The sequence below is a fragment of the Lichenostomus cassidix genome, chromosome 4 (genome assembly GCF_008360975.1).
Source record: "Lichenostomus cassidix isolate B80296 chromosome 4, HeHo_3.0, whole genome shotgun sequence".
In the NCBI taxonomy this organism is placed as follows: domain Eukaryota; kingdom Metazoa; phylum Chordata; class Aves; order Passeriformes; family Meliphagidae; genus Lichenostomus; species Lichenostomus cassidix.
In genome coordinates, this window is record NC_139484.1 from 9576242 (window position 1) to 9595067 (window position 18826).

The window sequence follows — 18826 nt, forward strand, 5'->3', positions numbered from 1 at the left end:
AAAAAACTTGGTGGGAAAAATACTCAAAGGTTTTATCGTGAGTCAGTATTTTCAGTTCACACTTCACATCTCCCTTTCCCCTGGAGGGATTAACACTGCCTGTTAATTGAAGAGCACAGTTTATACTGAGCATTATTTAACATATGCTGGTGGAATTACTGTACTTCCTGTTTTGTATTCACAATAATAGGTTTCTGAAGAGTTGCCTTTGTATAAATACCTCGCTGACATTTTAGGCAAGTATATTCATGTCTTGGAGTAAGCACGAAAGAGTAATGTGTTGGAACACTGCTAAAGAAGGAAATCTCTTTGTGTTTCATAAATGATACCCCTAAAGCCTTTTAAAAATCTGTGTTTTTAAATGACAGCTCTGCAATGGTTTTGTTTCTTTGTTTTATGTTATTCTGGCTTGACTTGGCTCTAGTAAAGCATAAAGGGAAAATTGTGGCTTCAGCAAGGAATCTTCTCTGCACCTGGAGTGCTTTGTCAGTAAGCCTGAAATACTGTCATCTGCAGAATCTGTCAGTGTTAAAATGAAGTGAAAATAACAAACGAGCTATTAATGCAAGTACAAATTTCCTTATGTGTCTCTTAGTCCCATTTAAAGTCACTTGCAAAAAATCAGGGGGCTATGGGGAGCCCAGGGAGTGAAGGTTTCCAGCAGACTTTGTGTCCAAGTTTTGTCTGTAGTGGTTGTGGGACTGCAGAGTTCCTACGATGGCCAAAGCTGATAATGCATGATGGAGATCAGTTCAGAACTAATTAGGTTTTATTATCAAAAGTCATTTGCTAATGCTTACTGACTATCTGGTTAGTACTGAAATTTATTTTGAGTCTCTAGAGAAGGAGAAGAAGATTACAGCTAATAATAGTAACTTTTTTTAAATGAACATTGAAATTAATAGAAAATATTTGGCCTCTATTAGGGAGTTGTATGCCCTCTGACAATGTTTATATTTATTATTTATTATTTATTTGTTTAAGGTGTATAAAATTTACACTGGGCTGGATGACTGGTTCTGTTTTCTTTACTTTTTAATGAGTTTTTACCATGTTATGTAGGCACATCACTGCTCTCCAGGATGTGTGAAGTGGTTTCTTACATTCCAAAATATGTAGGCAAAGTAAGAAGTGGGAGGATTTTTTTTCTCCTTCAAATTTAAGCTGCTAGCTGTAGCTTTATGTATTTGCCAGTTAAAATCTCTGCTGAAAATACTGTAGAAAAAAAGTCTCGTGTTTTGTGCTCTCAGTTTCACTTCAGTTCTCCTCTGGTCTGTTAGTGATACTCAGAGATACTCAGTGTTTAACCCTGAAATCATCTTCATCCTGTTTTATAGTCTGAGAGGAAAAAAAAATGTGGGGAATTTCCTTTTAAGATACCCTTGTTTCCTGCCTTCTCTTTAATCTCCATACAAGATATGCTTCCCAGAGATGCGTCAGCAATTGCTAGCAGTAGCAATGTTGGATGTGCAGGCCCTGAACTGAAAAGAAGTTCAATCAAATTACACATAAACCAGAGTGAACAGAATTTTAAGTAACTTAGCAATAAATCTCCCTGGTGTACCAGGTTTGATTTGCCTGCCTGAAGCCCTGCTAATGTCTGTCTGTTGACAAGGTTTGCACTTTTGTGACAGTGCTGGTGTAGCTGAATGTCCCCAAGAGCTGCATTTCTCTGACTCAGTTGGCAGAAGGCTCTAGTGGAGACTTTCTGATGATGTAGCTGTACCTTTTGCCTGAATGATTAGAGCCAAGCAAGGCCAAAAAAAAAAAAAAAAGCCTCAATTCTTTCCAATTCTTTGACTGCTGTGGTACCAAAACCTGTTTACCTCTAAAGAGAGTGTCCAACATTAACTGCTCTGACTGAAACATTCTGGGCTTGCTTTTAGTTCTGAGCTGACTTGTCTCTAAGTTTTCATGACAATGTTGCAGATGATTCTGAGAATTAAAAAAAAAAAAAGGGCATAATTTGTCTAGATTAAATCAAGCCTCTGAAAAACTCCAGGCTCTTTATCTTTGGAGCATTGGTGATGATCCAAACAGGAGGATTGCTTTCCCTGGAAGGATTCACCTAGATTTGGCCGTGGAAAACATATTTGCTCAGCAAATTTAATCAGCTTATCACAAAGTTCTGCAAGCATCTTCTCTGTGTTTTGGGTAGTCTGGACAACATACTGCTTTCTGTGTAGCTGCAGTCTCATCCTCCATGATGTCTTGTCTACAAAGCACGAAGCTGGACTTTGGGCTTGGGGAGAGGAAAGTGCTGAGGATTTTGAGGTCCCCTCACTGTCCTTTGTGGCAAAGAAAAGGACAAAAGTACCAAAAAAATCTTAGTCTCTTGAGTGGATGTTAGTTCTCTGGATTTTATGTTCATCATAGCACAGTACTGCAGACAGAAGGCAAGCAAGGAGCACTCACCCTGTTTGCAAATGAGATGATTGAGATGTTGCTTGTGGTCGTATTAGATGCTTGTGGAGAAGCAGAGGTCTAATTGTAGCTGCACCAGAGCTCTTAAATAGCATCCATTTAGTCACCCAGACTTTGAGAGAAGTCTGTGTTTGGTTGTGCTGCTGGTAACCACTGCACCACATTGCTCCTTAGGGGCAGAAAAAGAAGCCAAGTCTTAAAGGAAATAATTTCTCTGCTGCCTTGCAAATAGTAGTGTAATCCACAGGCAATGTATCTGTGGTAGGATTTTTGGGTGGCTGGCCCATGCACAGAATAACATCCTCCTGCTACCACAAATTGTTCTCAGCATCCAGATGGAAAGTGTCTGGGCTGTGCATTGCCTATTTATGTTAGTAGATGCAGGAAGGCAACTGGGAGCTGTAGTGATAGACCATCACCATGTTGGGCACTGTACAGGAAAAACTTGTCCCTGCCAGCCCTGAGGGGTGAAGACCCCAAGTTGCATTTCTGTCAGCAGTGTGCCACATAATAGACTCTCTGGTTTTCCTTGCAGATAGCTCTTCCTTTAAGCTTCAGAAATAAAACCTACACAGAATCTGATAAAGGGTTGTACAGGCAGATGCTGGGAGTTAACTAGACCTGCATGGGCAGCTCCAGCTTTATTTTGTTCTCCTTTGTGTGTGTGTGTGTTACAGGGTCCTGCCGGAGATTTCCCAAATGCAAAGTCTTTGTTTGAAGGATTACTTATGGATGGGCCCAGTGCCAGTGAAAATATCTGCTGTGAGTACAGCAACAATCAAAACCCAAACAAAGCATTTTAAGATATATGCTGAGCAGTATGGGGATGATATAAAAATAGTTTGGTGTTTTGCTCTGGGACGGATAAATGTGGCCAGTGCCCACACGGTGCTGTGGAGGAGGCTCAGAGATCCGCATCAGTCCTTCAGCCACTGTCAGATAAGGGAACATGCCTTTTATTGTTTCAGTTTTAAACTTGTCTGATTAAAAAGAAGGCAAAAGTGAATAGGGAAACGAAGATGGAATAAAAATACCTGTATGTATTCCTTGTAACCTGAAGGAGATAATTACATTGAGTGGATAAGCGGCTACCTGGTGACTAACAGGGATAAGTGGCTAATGACAGAAACTACTTCAAAAAGCTATCAAAGAGAAAAATAGCTCATAGCAATCACTGCCATGCTGTGTCACTGAGGTAAGCATCTTAGCCAGATTACACGATGGATTTTCTGTTTGTCCAGGTAATAAAATTATCCAGATTTTAAGAAGAAATATTATGTGAATGTGTTCTGTCATGTCTGTGTTTTAAAATGAATGTAAGTCCTTAAAATTGATTATATTAGTCATTCTCTACTTCCTGGAGTTTGGAGGGTCCTCACCAAGTGGAGGCTGAAAGTTCTAATATACAAGCAGTAGCAAAGTTGTGATAACTCTTCCTTTGCACAGCACATTCTTCTTTATTTGCTGCAGTAAATGTGTGGTAATTTGCCCATCTGGATTTGAGTCATAGGTTGCCTCTCAGGGAAAATGTGTGTTCCAGCCACCATGGCAGGGAACCTGAAAGATAAAATGTGGTTGCCATATATAAAAGTGAAAATAATGCAACTTCTTGTCATCAGATGAATCATGGTGGTTCCAAGTCTGTAAGTACATGCTCAGCTTGAAGGATGGAAAGTACACAAGTAATATTTCTTCCCTGACAAAAGTATGTGTCAAACGACATGTTAAAATAGGTAATTTTGGTATAATAATGGTTGCTCATTTTCTAGTTTAGAGCAGTTTTCTGCTTTATACAGTTCTTTATGAGAGAATATGTTGTTGCAAGCTTTTTTATTATTATTTTATTTTTATTATTGGTTTTATCGTGTTGGCTGTGGAAATATTACCAAATTCTTCATGGTCAGCTGTAGCAAAAACACATGGGATTAATCAATATGCAAAATAATATATATTTTTTAACTTTTATGGGGTAGGAATCCCATGTGTGCATGCCAGTTAGTTGTGTTCAAGGAAAACTTTCTCTTGCACTCCTACTTATCACAGAAGTAGAAATAAGATTATAATTGCATTTTTAAAAATCCAGCACTTTACTCTGAAGGTGAACTGAGGCTTTTTTAGTTGATTTGTCACCATGCTGTCAATTAGCAAGGGCAAAAATAAAAGCTTCTTCTCTACAGTGTGGATAGGCAATCATAAAAGCAATGCCAAGCTCTTGCCCTCTTTGCCCTGTATGCAGCAGGTGAATGTTAACATGCACTTGTAGGTGCAAATGCCTCTACAGAGTATGGGCATGTACAACTTACATTTTTACATGCCCAGATCTATTTGACAGCTTTTGAAGATACTAAAATAGTGTAGTAAGGAACAGTACTACAGACAGGTGAGATCACAGCTGTGATTTTCCAACATCCCAGTGCAACTTGAATAGTTTCACACACAGTAGCAGACCAGTACATTTTGTAAATAAACAAATGTCATAGATGATGAACAGTTAACTAATTGAAACTGTCCACCCCCAGCCAGCTTTATAAATGGACTGCCATTTAGCAAGTCAGAGAAGGCTGCACGTTTTCTTTTTCTGGTGATTTGATGGAAACTATTTTCTTCTAAGCAACATTTTCAATAAAGTGGATTGATGTCAGGTTCAGTTATGCATGTAGAAAAACTTGGTAATTTGCTGAGGTATGTGATGGTTTTGCTGGCATAAATTTGATGTAGATGCATTACTCAAGCTTTCTCTAAACCTGTGTCAATACAGTATTTAAACTACACCACATACCCCCCCCCACCACACAGTACCATTTTTATATGTCTGTGCTGTATAATTTTTTGAAAAACTTCTGTTGAATGAAAATGTATTGACTGTCTTTATGATACTTTTTGGTTAATGAGATCTACTCCTCATTGTGCTTCTAAGAAATGGCAGCGTTTTGTTAAGATATGGTAAGAAGTAAATCTATGATACGTAATTAATAATATCTAAATGATTCATGGCCTGCTTTGGGTTGGAAGGCTTAAGGATCATCTGGTTCCAAGGCAGGGACACCTTCCACTAGACCAGGTTGCTCAGAGCCCCATCTAGCCTCCTCTTGAAGATCTGATGCTTTTCAGCCTTACCAGCCTAGGAAAGAATGCAGAAAGACAGGTTTCTTGGTGAATTTCTTTTTTTTTTTTTGCTTAGTGGTAGCTGTCTGGACTGGCAGATTCTTGAGGAGGGCAACTATCAGATGGTGTGCAGGGATGGCGTATGATGGTGCAAGACTGACCCATCCTCTTACGTGATTCTGGAATTCAGGCTTGCAAGTGGCAGTAGTAGCCAAATGTAGACAGTGATTAAATTCCAGTTGCTCAAACTTGAAGAATGTAATTATTCATCTTTTAATAGGTATCTGTTGATTGTTACTTTATCTCCTACTCCCCCCCCCTTCCTTATCTTAGCAGTTTCATTTTAGCATGTGCAGGGAGAGGAAGAAAAGAGTCTGCAAATGTGTGGGGACAGCCTTGTGCCTGTGGAGCAGATTACCTCCAGGACATGCAGCTGAAGTGTTTGAAACACCCTGGAGTTTGGCAGCTTTCCGTTTGCTTTCCCTTTTCCTTCCTTTTTTTAGTCCTCCAGTAATAGCTCCCTTGTTCCAAAGAACAAAACCAGCACTTAGTGGTCATTCAAAAAGATTCATTAAAAACAGGAATGGAGTAATTGTAAACAGGCACCCCCCTCATATCATTCCTCCCCCCTTCCATTCTAGCCCAGGGCACAGCAGCCTTGTGTTGTCTGGCTCCAGACAATTTTTGGGAGAAAAAAAGGAACAATAGCCTTTGGAGGTTAAAATAACCTTTCCTTATTCAGCTGTTACAGTACTTTCTTAGAAAACTGAGAAAATAACTACAATTTTGTTTTTTTAAAACCACATACTTTAACTGATAAATGTTCTCTTGTTGTAGTATCTTAGTATGACTCTTTTATAATAAAATAGAGGTAGTAATTGTGCTAAGATTTCATTAGAAAAGCTAAGAAAATTATAATTAGTACTAATTATGGCATTTTTGATTTGCAGATGGCTTGGCAGCGTTTCTTGTATAAACTATTTTGTTATCTGCAGTAGTGTGAGAAGCTAGAGTTCAATTGGAGAACCAGCTGACTTCAAAGCAGGATAATCTGTGTGTGTTGTCTGTCCTGGCATGGAATTGATTGCTCAGAGATAAACTGGATCTAAATGAGCCTCACCAGGCAGTGGCACTGTATGGCAGTGATTGCCATGAGCTATTTTTCTCTGATAAACAGTACAGTGGCAGAAACAGCAGAGCTACTCCCCCTGGAGAAATGTGTTTAGTCTGAGGGCTGCATTAATCCAACTGGTACATTAATTAATTGAGTTTGAATCATCTTGGGTTTCTTCTCATGATCCATGATTTTGCCGTGAGGCGATACAAGTGGAATTGCTGAGGGAGGATGTTACTGCAAGGTTCAGGTGCAAAGATGTTAAGGCCAAATTACAGCCCTGTTGTTGCCATCCTGAGTGGGTGGTGTAACCACTTTAAATTGAATACCACTAGGAACAGCCTAATCCATCTAATTATTCACTGCTGTTATGCAAGTGATTGGAAAGAAATCAAATGGTTAAGATCTATCCAGTTTATTTAAAAGCTATTCAGAGTGACCATTTTTTCTCTTTTTCCCTTAAGCCGGAGAGGCCAGAGGAAAGCATGGGAAGGACAACACATATAGGGTCTCTTCCCGCAGCAAATGCAAAGAGACAGGTTTTGTGTGCTGGATTGATGGGATGTGGCACAGCTCCCCTCACCTCCAGCCTGACCCTCGTGGCAGAAGACAGTGTAAGTGGTGCCAGAAGTGATAGGTCTGTAATGGGAAGTCATGCGTGGCTTTTGAGCCGAAGCTCCACACCTGTTCTGTGTCCTAACAGCTTCCCCTGCACTCAGGGGGAGTTCTGTGAGGGATTAATTTAGGTATTCATTTCGCTGGGTCCTGGGGCCGTTATTCTTGCTGGACAATCAAAATAGTTTTGTCTTCTGTCAGCAAAGCATTCACCTACCTCTTTTTGGCTTGTCCACGTAAACTTCCATGTAACCATGGTCATATCTGCAAACACCATTATTGCAAAGGCCTCTGAAATCATACTGTGATGAAGGATTATAATTACTTTTTTCACAACTTTTTGTTTTCTTTTCACTTCACTAAGTAAGCATGAGAAAAGCTGTGAGCTTTTTCTAATGGATTATGGAAGAATATACTAACTCCAAAACTTGATTTGCCATGATGTTACCACACTTACCCTACCTTTAGCTCTGGCCTTGACCAGATTTGCCTGTTACTGATTAGTGTTTTCAGTGAGAGACTCTAACAGCATCACAGCAGCATCCTCACACCCACACAACCACATTTTTCTGTGGTTTTTGACTTGTTAACATCAGTCATTCATTGGTTCATACCTATTTAAATAGTTGGTTGAGTTGTGTCTTCAGAGAGCATTACCAGAGCTGTGTGCTTCAAATTATGCTTAGGGAAGAGGGAATTTCTCCCTGAGCCTGTTCAAATCACAGGGAAAGTAAGCAGGGGAAATGTATTGTCATTGTCTTGGTTTTAGTTTGGGTCAGTGTCATGCACCATAAAGCTGTTATGCTTTGGTAATGAGTCATAAATACAAGGGTGTGACTCTCACAGTGGTACTCGAGGGCTTTCTTTTATAATAACGTACGTAGTCAGTTTCTTTTGGTATAAAAATCTTAAAGCCTAGTTTAACATTTACTAAATATCTGTATACCTTATAGTGATCTACCTCTTCCTTTACCCGGAGCTATTTTATAATTGTTTTACATTTTTCTGTGGTAAAAGACACCTGATGAGAGCGATCAGGCTTGGGATTCAGTGATTAGTGCTATTTTAGATCTGCAGATACCATCTATGCAGATTTTTGGTCTGATTTTAATACCTAGCTGGTAATTGCTGATGGCAGGTTTATTTTTACTACTGTGCTGCCCTTGGTTGTCCTTGTAGTTGTGAACTGTCAAAATTTGGGGCTTTGGGGCTTCATTCTTCACTATTTCAGAATTGTTGTCTTGAACCTAGCACAGGTGGGATATTGCAGGGATCATCCTGTTTTGATTTGTGGATGTGAGGAACTACTGAAGTTAAGGCATCTTTAGGAAATAGGATCATTGGCGCCAGGAAATCCAAAGCAAAAACTTACGCAACAAAACTGAGGTATAAAGGAAGTTCGATAAATTTAACTTGTGTTTAGAGTCTTACCTGGATTTCTGAATGTGCTGTTGAGAAGCTAAAATCTGTGTTTAGTCATTGCATGTTATTGCTAAGACTTTGCGATAGGAAAGGAGCTTGAGGCACATGATTTTCTTGTCATAGAAGATGCCTGTGCTTTCAAATATGAAGACATACATGGAATATCTCAGCTTTCTGTACGTGTTTTTAATTTTGACTTCGCCTGTTGACATTTTGCACAATAGCTTCTGTAGTATGTAGCTATAGAGTGTGTCCAGTAAAAGGGTGAAGGTGGCTCATGGTCTAGCACAGAGGAAATAATACTGGATGGAAAACAAGAGAAAGAGCACACAGGCAATGTAAATTATACCGCTTCAGTTACTTTTGAAGTGGTAAGTGCTGTAGTATTACATAGTTGCTCTTCCTTGCCTTTGTTCTGTCATTACCTAAGAAAAGATTGTTGTTTGATAAAAAATGTGCAGCAACGGATTCCAGATGAAAGCATAGCCAAGAGATTAGATTACATTATCAAGGCAGAGAGGAAGGAAGATGCATTGAGAAAGGGTCTGTTACAAGTCACCAGGTAATTATCAAGCTCCCTAATTATAAAGAGGCAGCCTCTCCTTTCTAATGTCTGTTTTAAATGTTACTTGTGATTAAAAGCAGATCATTCGGGATGGAGGAGTGGGCTTTATTATTTCTCCATCCAGATTGTTGTTGAAACAAAGAAAAGCTGTGAAAGTGGAAAAAGTCCTCTGATGATGTGTATACATGGGCATGTTTGGAGGGCAGAGATGGGGGATTGTGAGAGCACTGAACTTTGGATTTCTCAGCAAAGTGGATGCAAAAATCAATCTGAAAATAGCGTGGCATGAAGTAAGTTTGTTTTTCTTCTGGTACTGAGGTCGCAGGTCTGGTTTAGCTAATGTGAAGAGTTGATTGTGGTGCAATGCATTGGAGTGTTCCCACAGGTTTCAAAACTGGGGAAAAGATAAAATTCAAAATGGCAGGTAGCTTATTCTGTATCACACCTAATACTGGTATCTCCACTGACAGATAATATAATTTTGCCATGTGACATATTTTTCCTCTGTGTCACAGGTCATTAGAAACATAAATTAAATTTTGCTACCTGCAATTACTATAATCTTGAGGTTCTCCCCTCTTTAACGTCACTACATAGGTAATTAAAAAAAGGCCATTTTTTAGGCCCATTTGCTGGTCTGTTCTCATGTTTGCTCTGATGAATACTATACAGCCAAAACAGGTTTCCACCCACATAAAATTGTCTAAAATCCCACAAGTAATGCTATGGAAATACCTGCCATAACCACCACTCCTCTGAATGTGCCATATCACCTGTGATTTAGAAGAATGAATGAAATTTTAAAGTACTACATTTTTGTTCTGTGTCATTAGAATATGAAGGGGTTTAAATGTTCAGTTTTGGTAAACTGTAAACACAAAGAGAGTGTGTCCTGGAGAACCAAGGAAAGGACAGGCTATGGCTAAAAACATACTTTAATTGGAAGATCATTAAAGTGCCACAGAAGAGGAAGAAGAGAGAAAAAAACCCAAACCAACAAACCAAACAAAAAAAAACCCTCAACCAACCAAAACCCAAACCAAATAGCTTTTAGAAATATGAGAGAGGTCTTCTAATTTGGGCTCAGACGTGGAATATGTCTTAAATCTCAGACAACTACTACGTCAGTTGATTTCAGTTGCAAAGGGAGAGCAGGCATATGCCTTTGGGAGCATGAGAAAGAGAAATATTGATAAATAAACTTCGTTGGATAGTTCTTCCTAATAAACAATGCTGCTAAAGAGGGCAATGAGGGTGTTGTTTTAATGAGATTCTAATCCGTGACTGGAATAGCTTTGTGTAAAACACGGAAATTTTGCTTTGTCAGAGGCCTGCGAATGGTAGTGAAACTGTAATTGTGGTCAGTGCTATTGTGAGATGCAAACACTGGAAGATGTGATCTGTGCTCTGAGTTTTCACATGTTCCTTTCATGTGCCTAGTGGCTCATGTATAAAAGCCTCGTCAACGTTGAAAGAGCAGGGAGCAAATGGACTTGCTAATAGCAGGGAGTCAGCCCTCAGTTGGCATGTGAATGGCTGTGAACTCAGCAGCACTTACTGCATGGTCTGCTGTGTTGAGCCTGTTCCTCCAGAATGAAATCTGAAATACTTAGAGTCCTGTGTTAGACCTGATTCTCTTTGGATTGATTGACATGATTCTTTCAGACATTCACTACCATATGTAGTCCACATTATGGGCACTTGTCTGTGAGGAAGCAGCCTGCCCTAAGTAAATAGTACTTAGTAAGGTTCCAGCCTTATTGAAATGCTTCTCCCCCTCCCACACCTTTTTTTTTTTTTTTTTTTCTTTCTTTTTTTGTAAGTAGGTTTTGTGGAAGTGAAGTATGACTGTGGTATTTCAGAACAGAAACCTCAGATCTCAAAAAAATAGAAAAAAATAATAAAGGCAAGGGAATAGAGGGATGGAGAAAGAGAAAAGCTCTGCATGGCAAACCATTGTCTCCGGAAATGGAACACGCCCACTAGGTATTTTTCCATCGGGAGCCATTGAATTAGTCCTCTGCATCCTGATCAGAGCGATTGTAAAAGAAGGACGCTTGCAGTGAATAGACTGGTTTTTGTCAATAGCTTTGAAACTGCCTGCCAGAGCTCATGTGCTTTTGTGCGATAATTTGTTTATTATTACTTCCTTCCTATGAAAACAGAATAAAAGGAGTGACAAGCAAAATACACATTTGGAGATTTTACAGTTTGAGGACTGTTTAGTGAGAATAATTTGATGGTGTGCATTTGTTCCCCCATGCAGTGGGAACCCAAAGAGGAGTAGCTGCTGGGCCGTGCTCTTTAGGAAGTGGGAAAGCAGCAGGATGCTCCATCTCTGCAGGGAGCACAGTCACTAATAAAATGTGAGAGACTGCATTGAACTTAGTTCCTTGAAACACTTTGTGATACCATTAAAAAAGGCTGCTTGACAGCACAAATTAGCTGCATCTCATGGCTACCGCAGTGGGATCAAAGTGTGGGTCAGCAATCACAAGCCACGGAGTTCCCAGGTTGTGTGACTTTCCTACCCCTGAGGCAGGAGTTGCTGCCGAGATGGAGTGACTGAATTAGGAGTGGGTGGTTCTTCTGTGCCAAACAACGTAACTTGAGCCATGCAGGTGATTTACCTGAACGCAATTTACTCATTGTTTCAAAGTACAGATTTTAACTGGGATCAGAGCTAAACCCTGAAATGTGAATTTAGGTGAACGATTATAATCTTCAGGTAAGACAACTCTTTGGTTTATTCCTCTCCTTTGATTGTTGGGTCTCAGTGAGGAATCTCACAGTTGGTTGATGGCAGGAATGGTGTGAATGAACAACCACCTGTTAGTGAAGCACCAGCACATTTAACGAAACAGCTACGAGGTGAGGTTACAGCTTTAGATTTCTCTTGACCACAGGTAAGAATAAGTTGGTGACTCTCAACATTAAGCACTCCCTACCCCACCTCTTGAGTTGCCTGGTTCCTGGAGGGGATAGGAATGCTCACATATTGGGGTTTTTTTAACATTTAGAAGAGAAGACATAATTTCACTTCATCTCTTCTTTGACAAAATAAGTTACACACAAGTGCAGCACAGACTTAGTTAAGAAAGTTGAAATTCCCTATTGTTTTTTATAAGCATTTGTTAGCTATTCATTTCTGTTCAGATAGCATGCAATGCCTGGGGTTCTTTTTCATGGAGGCTTGGCATAGTCAGTGATGAGACCATCTTAACCTTGCAGCTCTCAGCACCAGCGAGGTGAAGAGAGCCTGGAAAGTGTGTTATGTTTTCTGCAGCAAGTTGTGGGTGATTAGCAGTTGGCAATGAGCTGATATGAAATGATAATGCAAGAGTGGCTGTGGTAATTGTTGTGTTGTCTGTGTCTCAGGAAGAGGTGTGTCTGCCTCTTGCCTGCAGTAAAATTGATGACATGGTCTGATAGACAAGTGCTACATAAAGACTGAGAGGAATTTATAGGCACCTGAAGGCAATACAAGTCGATGATGAAAGGCGTTCTCAATGTTAGACACTAATTCATAGTGAAGTGAAATCCTCACAAGGGCTTTATGTCTGCCGTGCAGTTTACCAGGATGAAAGCCCACCTAAATGGCAGCAGGTTGTAATTCAAACACAGTTTGGTGCCATGCTGAAGTTCACAAGCAAAAACAAAAAGTAGAAATATTAACTAGAACTTAGCTGCAAACTTCTTGTTGCAGCTCTTTCTTAAGAATCTCCTCAGCTATTCCATCTTTTACTTACCTGTTTTTTTGCCCTGTGCTTTTTTTCCTTTTGGTTGTCTTAAATATGTGTATCTGCCATGCATCAACAAATGCTTCTGAAGTAGAGTAGAAGATACATTTGAACCAATTGGGTTAGAATTTTACAATAGCCTCTTTTACAGCTAACTAAGCATTTTGTTCTGGGGAATAACACATTTTCTCAAGTCTTACAGTCTGTCTCCAAAGCCTGTTTGTGTAGTTCATCAGGTTTCTGTAAAATAAGAGTAAGGTGACACACTCAAAAGATTCAGTAGTGTTTAAAAGAAGTTTCACTTCTTAAAATATTGCTCCTGATTTAAGGAGTGCTGTAAACTAGTAATTATTACTTTATTTATTTTCTCCTAGAAGATACCAGTTTCCTGTGATAAGCCAAAGAATTATTAAAGTACCAAATGCAGAATAGAAGACTGAGGCAATTTATGGGAGCAGATTAATTACTGTTATGTCCTGTGTTGTAATCACGTTGTGATGGTCACTGTGGTCTGGGTCTGTAAGAAAAGCCAGGCTTGTAGAGAAAAACATGAAAGAAATAGAAATTTCAGGCACAGGTTACCATGATCTGGAGAGCAGTGTGTTTGCCTCTTTTTTTTTTTTTTTCCTTTGTCAGCTGATTCATAAAAGATAATGCTTTTCCTGTATCCTGTTGGAGAAAGAGTTACAAACTGCATTTTGGATAACTGTAGCAATCTGACGTAGTGAAGAATTGGTGTTGATATTGCATTGTCCTTTCAGAAACATCCTGGTGGGAGGACATGTTCTTTTATTTCTCAGAATGCTGAATTTCCATGCTGAAGTTCAGAGACTGCATTTTTATGTATGTATAAATGTAATTACACTGCATCATTGTCATTGTGCTCACCTTTCCCCTACACACTCAAAATCTGTTTGTTTTTCTGTTTATGGACTGGATCATTACGTTTGCTTGCAAAGCAAAAAAGCAGCGGAGTGGCAGAATTCTTTTAGAAACAGTAGAGGTGCCAACAATAATGGTGATGATACAACATTCATAAACATTTTTATTTATTTCAAAACTAATTTCTTTCACAGTCTTTCTTTACACTTTGTCTTTGGGTAAGTTTGAAAAAAAATTGGATGATGTCATTACGTTCTGTTTAAAGGAGGTCAAGTTGTACTTTAATGCTAAAGTTATCTGAGACTCTTCTCAAATATGCCAAACAAATTCTCAATTTCCAAGGTCAAAACTAGCGAGATTCCAGTGTCTCTGGAAGCTGTCTTTTTTTCCTTTTGGAGCCATCTTGCTGTTCTCTGGATGGCGTCTCCTGTTCACTCTTTCAGTTCATTCACTTGAGGTAGTCTTTACCAAACACTGTGTGGGCTTCCCCCCCTCCGCCTCCAAATCTTTTTCAGTTGTTTTTCTCTGAACCACAACTTGCCCTTTTCCACCACTAATGATGCCTTTTTTTTCTGACTTGCTCCTTTTGTGAACACTAGCCTATTCAAAGTTGAATTTCTCATTGCTTCCAGCTTGACCTTTCTTCGTTTGTTGACTTCATGCTTTCAGAATTTGCCTGCTTTTCCTCCCTCTCTTTTTGTTCTTCTTCTCTTGTCTTTTCCCTGGCACTGTATTTCTCCATCTTAGTGTGTCCCACCCTTCCTGTTCATGTCAGCTACCTCTCATTTTGTCACTTCTGGCAAAATGAATCACCTTGGTAAGGAAATTCTCAATTATATTGTATTTTTCTTTTCAATTCTTTGCTTTGTATATGATTTCTCTGATTCTGTCCCTTTTTCAGTAGTCATTTGCTACCTTAGGTTTTACAAATTGATTAGTGACAAGAGATGTACTGAATCAAAAGCGTTATTCTCAAAGAGTGAAAATGCAGCATAAATTGAAAAAAAAAGTACCTTGAAAATTGTTCATGGCAACAGCATTAGCTTTTTCACATCAACATCCCTTCCTCCCAGAGCTAAAACAGGAGCTTCCACAAAGCTGCAAAACTAATGAAACTTCTGATAAATTTGTGTGTCTGCTGGTTGATTGGCTTCTGCTGAATTTTAGGAGGGTTGTAGCTGAACTTGTAGTGTAGTAAATACCATAGAACTGACTGCAGGAAAGAAATATTATGCCCAATGAGCAAGGAATAAAACCTTAACCGGAGTTATTGCTGGTGGGGATACTGGATAATTCTTGTGGGGGTGGTATTGGCCCTGTTAGCCTTGGTCTATGCCTGATTTCCGGGTGAAAATAGGCCAAAATATGTCAGTGGTCTCAGATCAGGCAAAATAAAATTCAGAGTTGAAGACTGATATATGTTGGGTGTGTGTTTGTTTGCTGTTGTAGTTGTTTGGTTTTGTTGTTGTTTTTTAGTATCTTGTTCCAAATGTAAAGACTTTTTTTCCAGTTTTATTTTCCTCTGATTCCTTTTACTCATTCTCAACATTTTTGTCAGTTGCATTTCTTACTTTCCTGACTCTTGTTCGTTCCTCACCTCTGCTCTTCTTTCCCAGATTTCCTTTTCCTGGTATTTCTTGCTTTGAACTGACAGTTGCTGTGTTATATAGCAAGCCTTTCTCTTTTTTCCTGAAATTCTTCTGGTGAGCTTTTTTTATTCTGTAATGTCTACTCTTCTTTCTTGTTTCTCCCTAGTGCTTACTAAAACAAACTCATCGTGATTTGAATTCAAATCTTTTGACCGTTCAGATCCCTTTTTGAAGTGGACAAGTGGTTTCTCCAGTAACAAAAGTAGTGATGCCACCCTGCTTCTCCTTTCCCCTTCCTGCAATACCCAGTGAATTAAAGTTTCAACAAAGGGAGACAAGGAGCAGGACTTGTGATGGCACAAGTGGGTAGCAGTGTTGCTTTGGTTGCCGTAGCAATGAAGTTGCCCATTTTGGCATGTGAGCATCAAGAGACTTAAGTAATGACATCCATTAAAATATAGTGTGGTTTTCCTGCAAGTTGGCAGCAGAGCTGCAGGGTTATTCTCAGCTATCTGGGTTTTTTTGTCTGGTCTCTTAACCCTCCTGATTGACCTGTTTGCAAAAACATTCTGTATCCAGTGGCTGCCTTCCAATCGGATACAGCCCTGAGGGTAAAGTTCACTGTTTAATTCCACAAGTGCTTATGGACAATGCGTATTATAAAGGTACACAGAAGACTGTTGTGCTTGCTCTGCAAGTGTTAATGGAACTAATGTGTTTGTTAAGAGAGGAAAGTAGAGCTACCCCTGTGTAGGGAGCAAGCACAGACTCTTATTGAAAGGAGAAAAAAAGATAGAAGAAAAAGCATTTATCAGGAAAACTACATTATTAGTTACATGGATTCCCTCCTGGTCTATGGGATATATATACTTGGAGAAGAATAAAATGGCAGTTTTAATTTTATCACTTTTAAATGACAGCTAAATCCTTGCATCAAAAAACCCCACAGAAAGAAAATCACTTTGTAAAGCATCCCATTTCTTACTTACTGCATTACTTCTTATTAACTGTTACTGTAGCTTTTGCAGAATTTCTTATACTTGAGATATTCAGCTATTTGAAAAGCTGGTAGGAATAAATAAGGGATGTGTTTTGTGGCTGAGATAATGGCTGTTAATTTGTTAGGGTGACTTCTGAAATACATTTTTTTGTTGTTGTGGACATTGGAGCTGTTTGCAGATGTACCTGAGGGTGCGTCCTCTCAGAATGTGGTTTTTCTTTTCTTCATGGCAATATTTTTCTATAGATATTGAGCTGTATTTCATTTACTTACACTCATTATTTTTGCTAACAGAGGAAGCATTTCTGGATATTGTCATAACATAATAATATTAAAGTAAGCATGGATTTGTCTAATCTAATCTACTCAGTACGTGCATCAAAGTAGCATTTTCAGTTTGTGAATACTTTTTTTTAATTTCTGTGCTTATAAGTCAGAGTATTAAATATAATAATGCTTTTTATTTAAAGCCCTGTTATTTTTCTGCTTGATTGTGCAGCGTTTTCTGTACTTAATTTAAAAAAAAAGGAAGAAAATCAGATCCCAGATGACTGCTACTGTTACTTGTGGCCAGCAGAAATAAAAAAAGTTAAAACTTGAGCTGAATGGTTGAAGACAGTGTGGGTTTGGACAAAACTTAGTTGTCCTTAGCATCAGCCTGCACCAGTGAGTGTCAGGGAATACCAACATAAGAGTTTTCATGTAAACCTGTGATCACAGCTACACAAACAAGTCTCAGCTCCTTTGAAATCGCAGGCACCTTGAAACCATGAGCAAGTTTCCTATGGAAATAACTAATGTTTAAACCCTTTTAACTTCCACTGGCAGTTGAGACAATAACCTGTTATTTAGGTCATGGAACATTTTTCTCCCTTACTTTGCTTGTACCAATCGCATCAAATGAGGCTTCCCCTTCTACTAAATGTTACTTTTTACAGTTGGTTTTATGCCTCATGTTTATTGTAGCTGATGGTGGGGCCATGGGGGTCAGTGGGGACTAAATATGTTTTGAGTCTAATTGCAAGCGATTGGTTTTTCATTTTTCCTTACATGTCATTCTTTAAATTCTGCTCTTTCGTCATATTTTGTCCTAAACCACTGCCTATTTACAATTCAGTGCTTCCATTAGCTTAAGGCCCAGCTAAGCAAATCCTTTTCTGTGTTAGTAAATGTCTTAGTTCCTGAGAGATGCTGCAGCAGGAATCTGATGGATATGACGTTTACAGCATTAGAGCTGCAATGGTGAGAAACAATCTATATCTTGTTAGTTTATTGTAGAATCAAACCTCTCTTTTAGTGGAATGAAACAGTAGCTGTTTCCCACTGCAAGAGATACATTTTTGGTTGGTTTTATTGGGTGGGGTTTTTGTGTGGGGGGTTTTTTTGTTTGTTTGTTTGTTTTGTTGGGTTTTTTTGGTTTGTTTGGTTGATTGGTTTTAGGGGTTTTTCTTTGGGTTTTTTTTTTTTTTTTGGTAATTTAATGAGGGAAAAATCAACTCTTTCCCACAATCTGAATTTGTAAAATATGCTGTGGTTGTTACAAAATTTTATATAAAGTGATTGTTTCTATAAGCATGGGGAGATAAACATCAGTATTCACAGACTCAGAAGGCTGATTTCAAGTCTTTGTTTTATGCATCCAGATGTTTTGGATTTGCTGGGTCTACACTGAAAACTGTGGGTGAATTTTGTCCAGTAACTACATGACTTGAAATCATAAAAAGGTTGTGTTACCTTATGAGATAGAAAATTTTCATGATAGATGGAATAGTCTCTTGGCTGTCCAGCGGTTCCCAAAGTAGCACACAGGAGAACTGCTGGTCCTGGCTTTCATTTCAAGTTAACAGGAAAATAACAAAAGTGTGGAGATAAAGGCTTTATCGTCCAAGGAAGTTCTTTGATCCTGTGGAGGCTATCCCACTGTAATTCCTTACGAGGACACTTGTATTCCAGGGTGAAGATTCCCCTTTTTTCTCTGTACAACATACAGGCAGAAGAGGGTAAGGAGCATTAATCCTGGAATACAAGTGTCCCAACAGGATTAACATAGCTTTTAATGTCTCTGTAGACAAGCCTGAGAGGAGAGAGAGTTAAAGCAGTCTGTATTCTCTTAATTTCCTTTTTAAAGCTCAAAACACTCACTGCCATGCCTGAGGCTAAGTGCAGAGTTGAGGGATGCTTCATTGTGATTGTTTTTCTATACCTGCCTGTCACCCCTTTGGTATCACAAAGGAGATGTCATACCCAAAATCTGCAGTGGGCTGTTCACCTGTCCCAGTCACAGGCTCTGCTGGAATGGAGGGTTTGCTCTCTGGTGGGGTAAGATGAGATCTGTGCTGCTTCACTTCCAGAGCTTGGGGTTATTTAGCA

General features: G+C 39.1%; 1 protein-coding gene across 9 annotated transcripts in view; it reads left to right on the forward strand.

The window, feature by feature from the left end:
• Positions 1–18826, forward strand: part of AFG2A (AAA ATPase AFG2A) — a 161651-nt gene that overhangs the window by 63773 nt on the left and 79052 nt on the right. For 2 of the 9 annotated variants that reach the window (XR_014851556.1, XM_085057837.1), the window contains one exon: positions 3102–3186. The exons of the other annotated variants lie outside the window; for them this stretch is intronic. Coding sequence is in view for 1 of the 2 variants with exons in the window: in XM_085057837.1 (XP_084913963.1) it covers positions 3102–3142 (41 nt within the window). In the remaining variant the exon portion in view is untranslated. The remainder of the gene's footprint in view (positions 1–3101; positions 3187–18826) is intronic. 9 annotated transcript variants of the gene reach the window in all.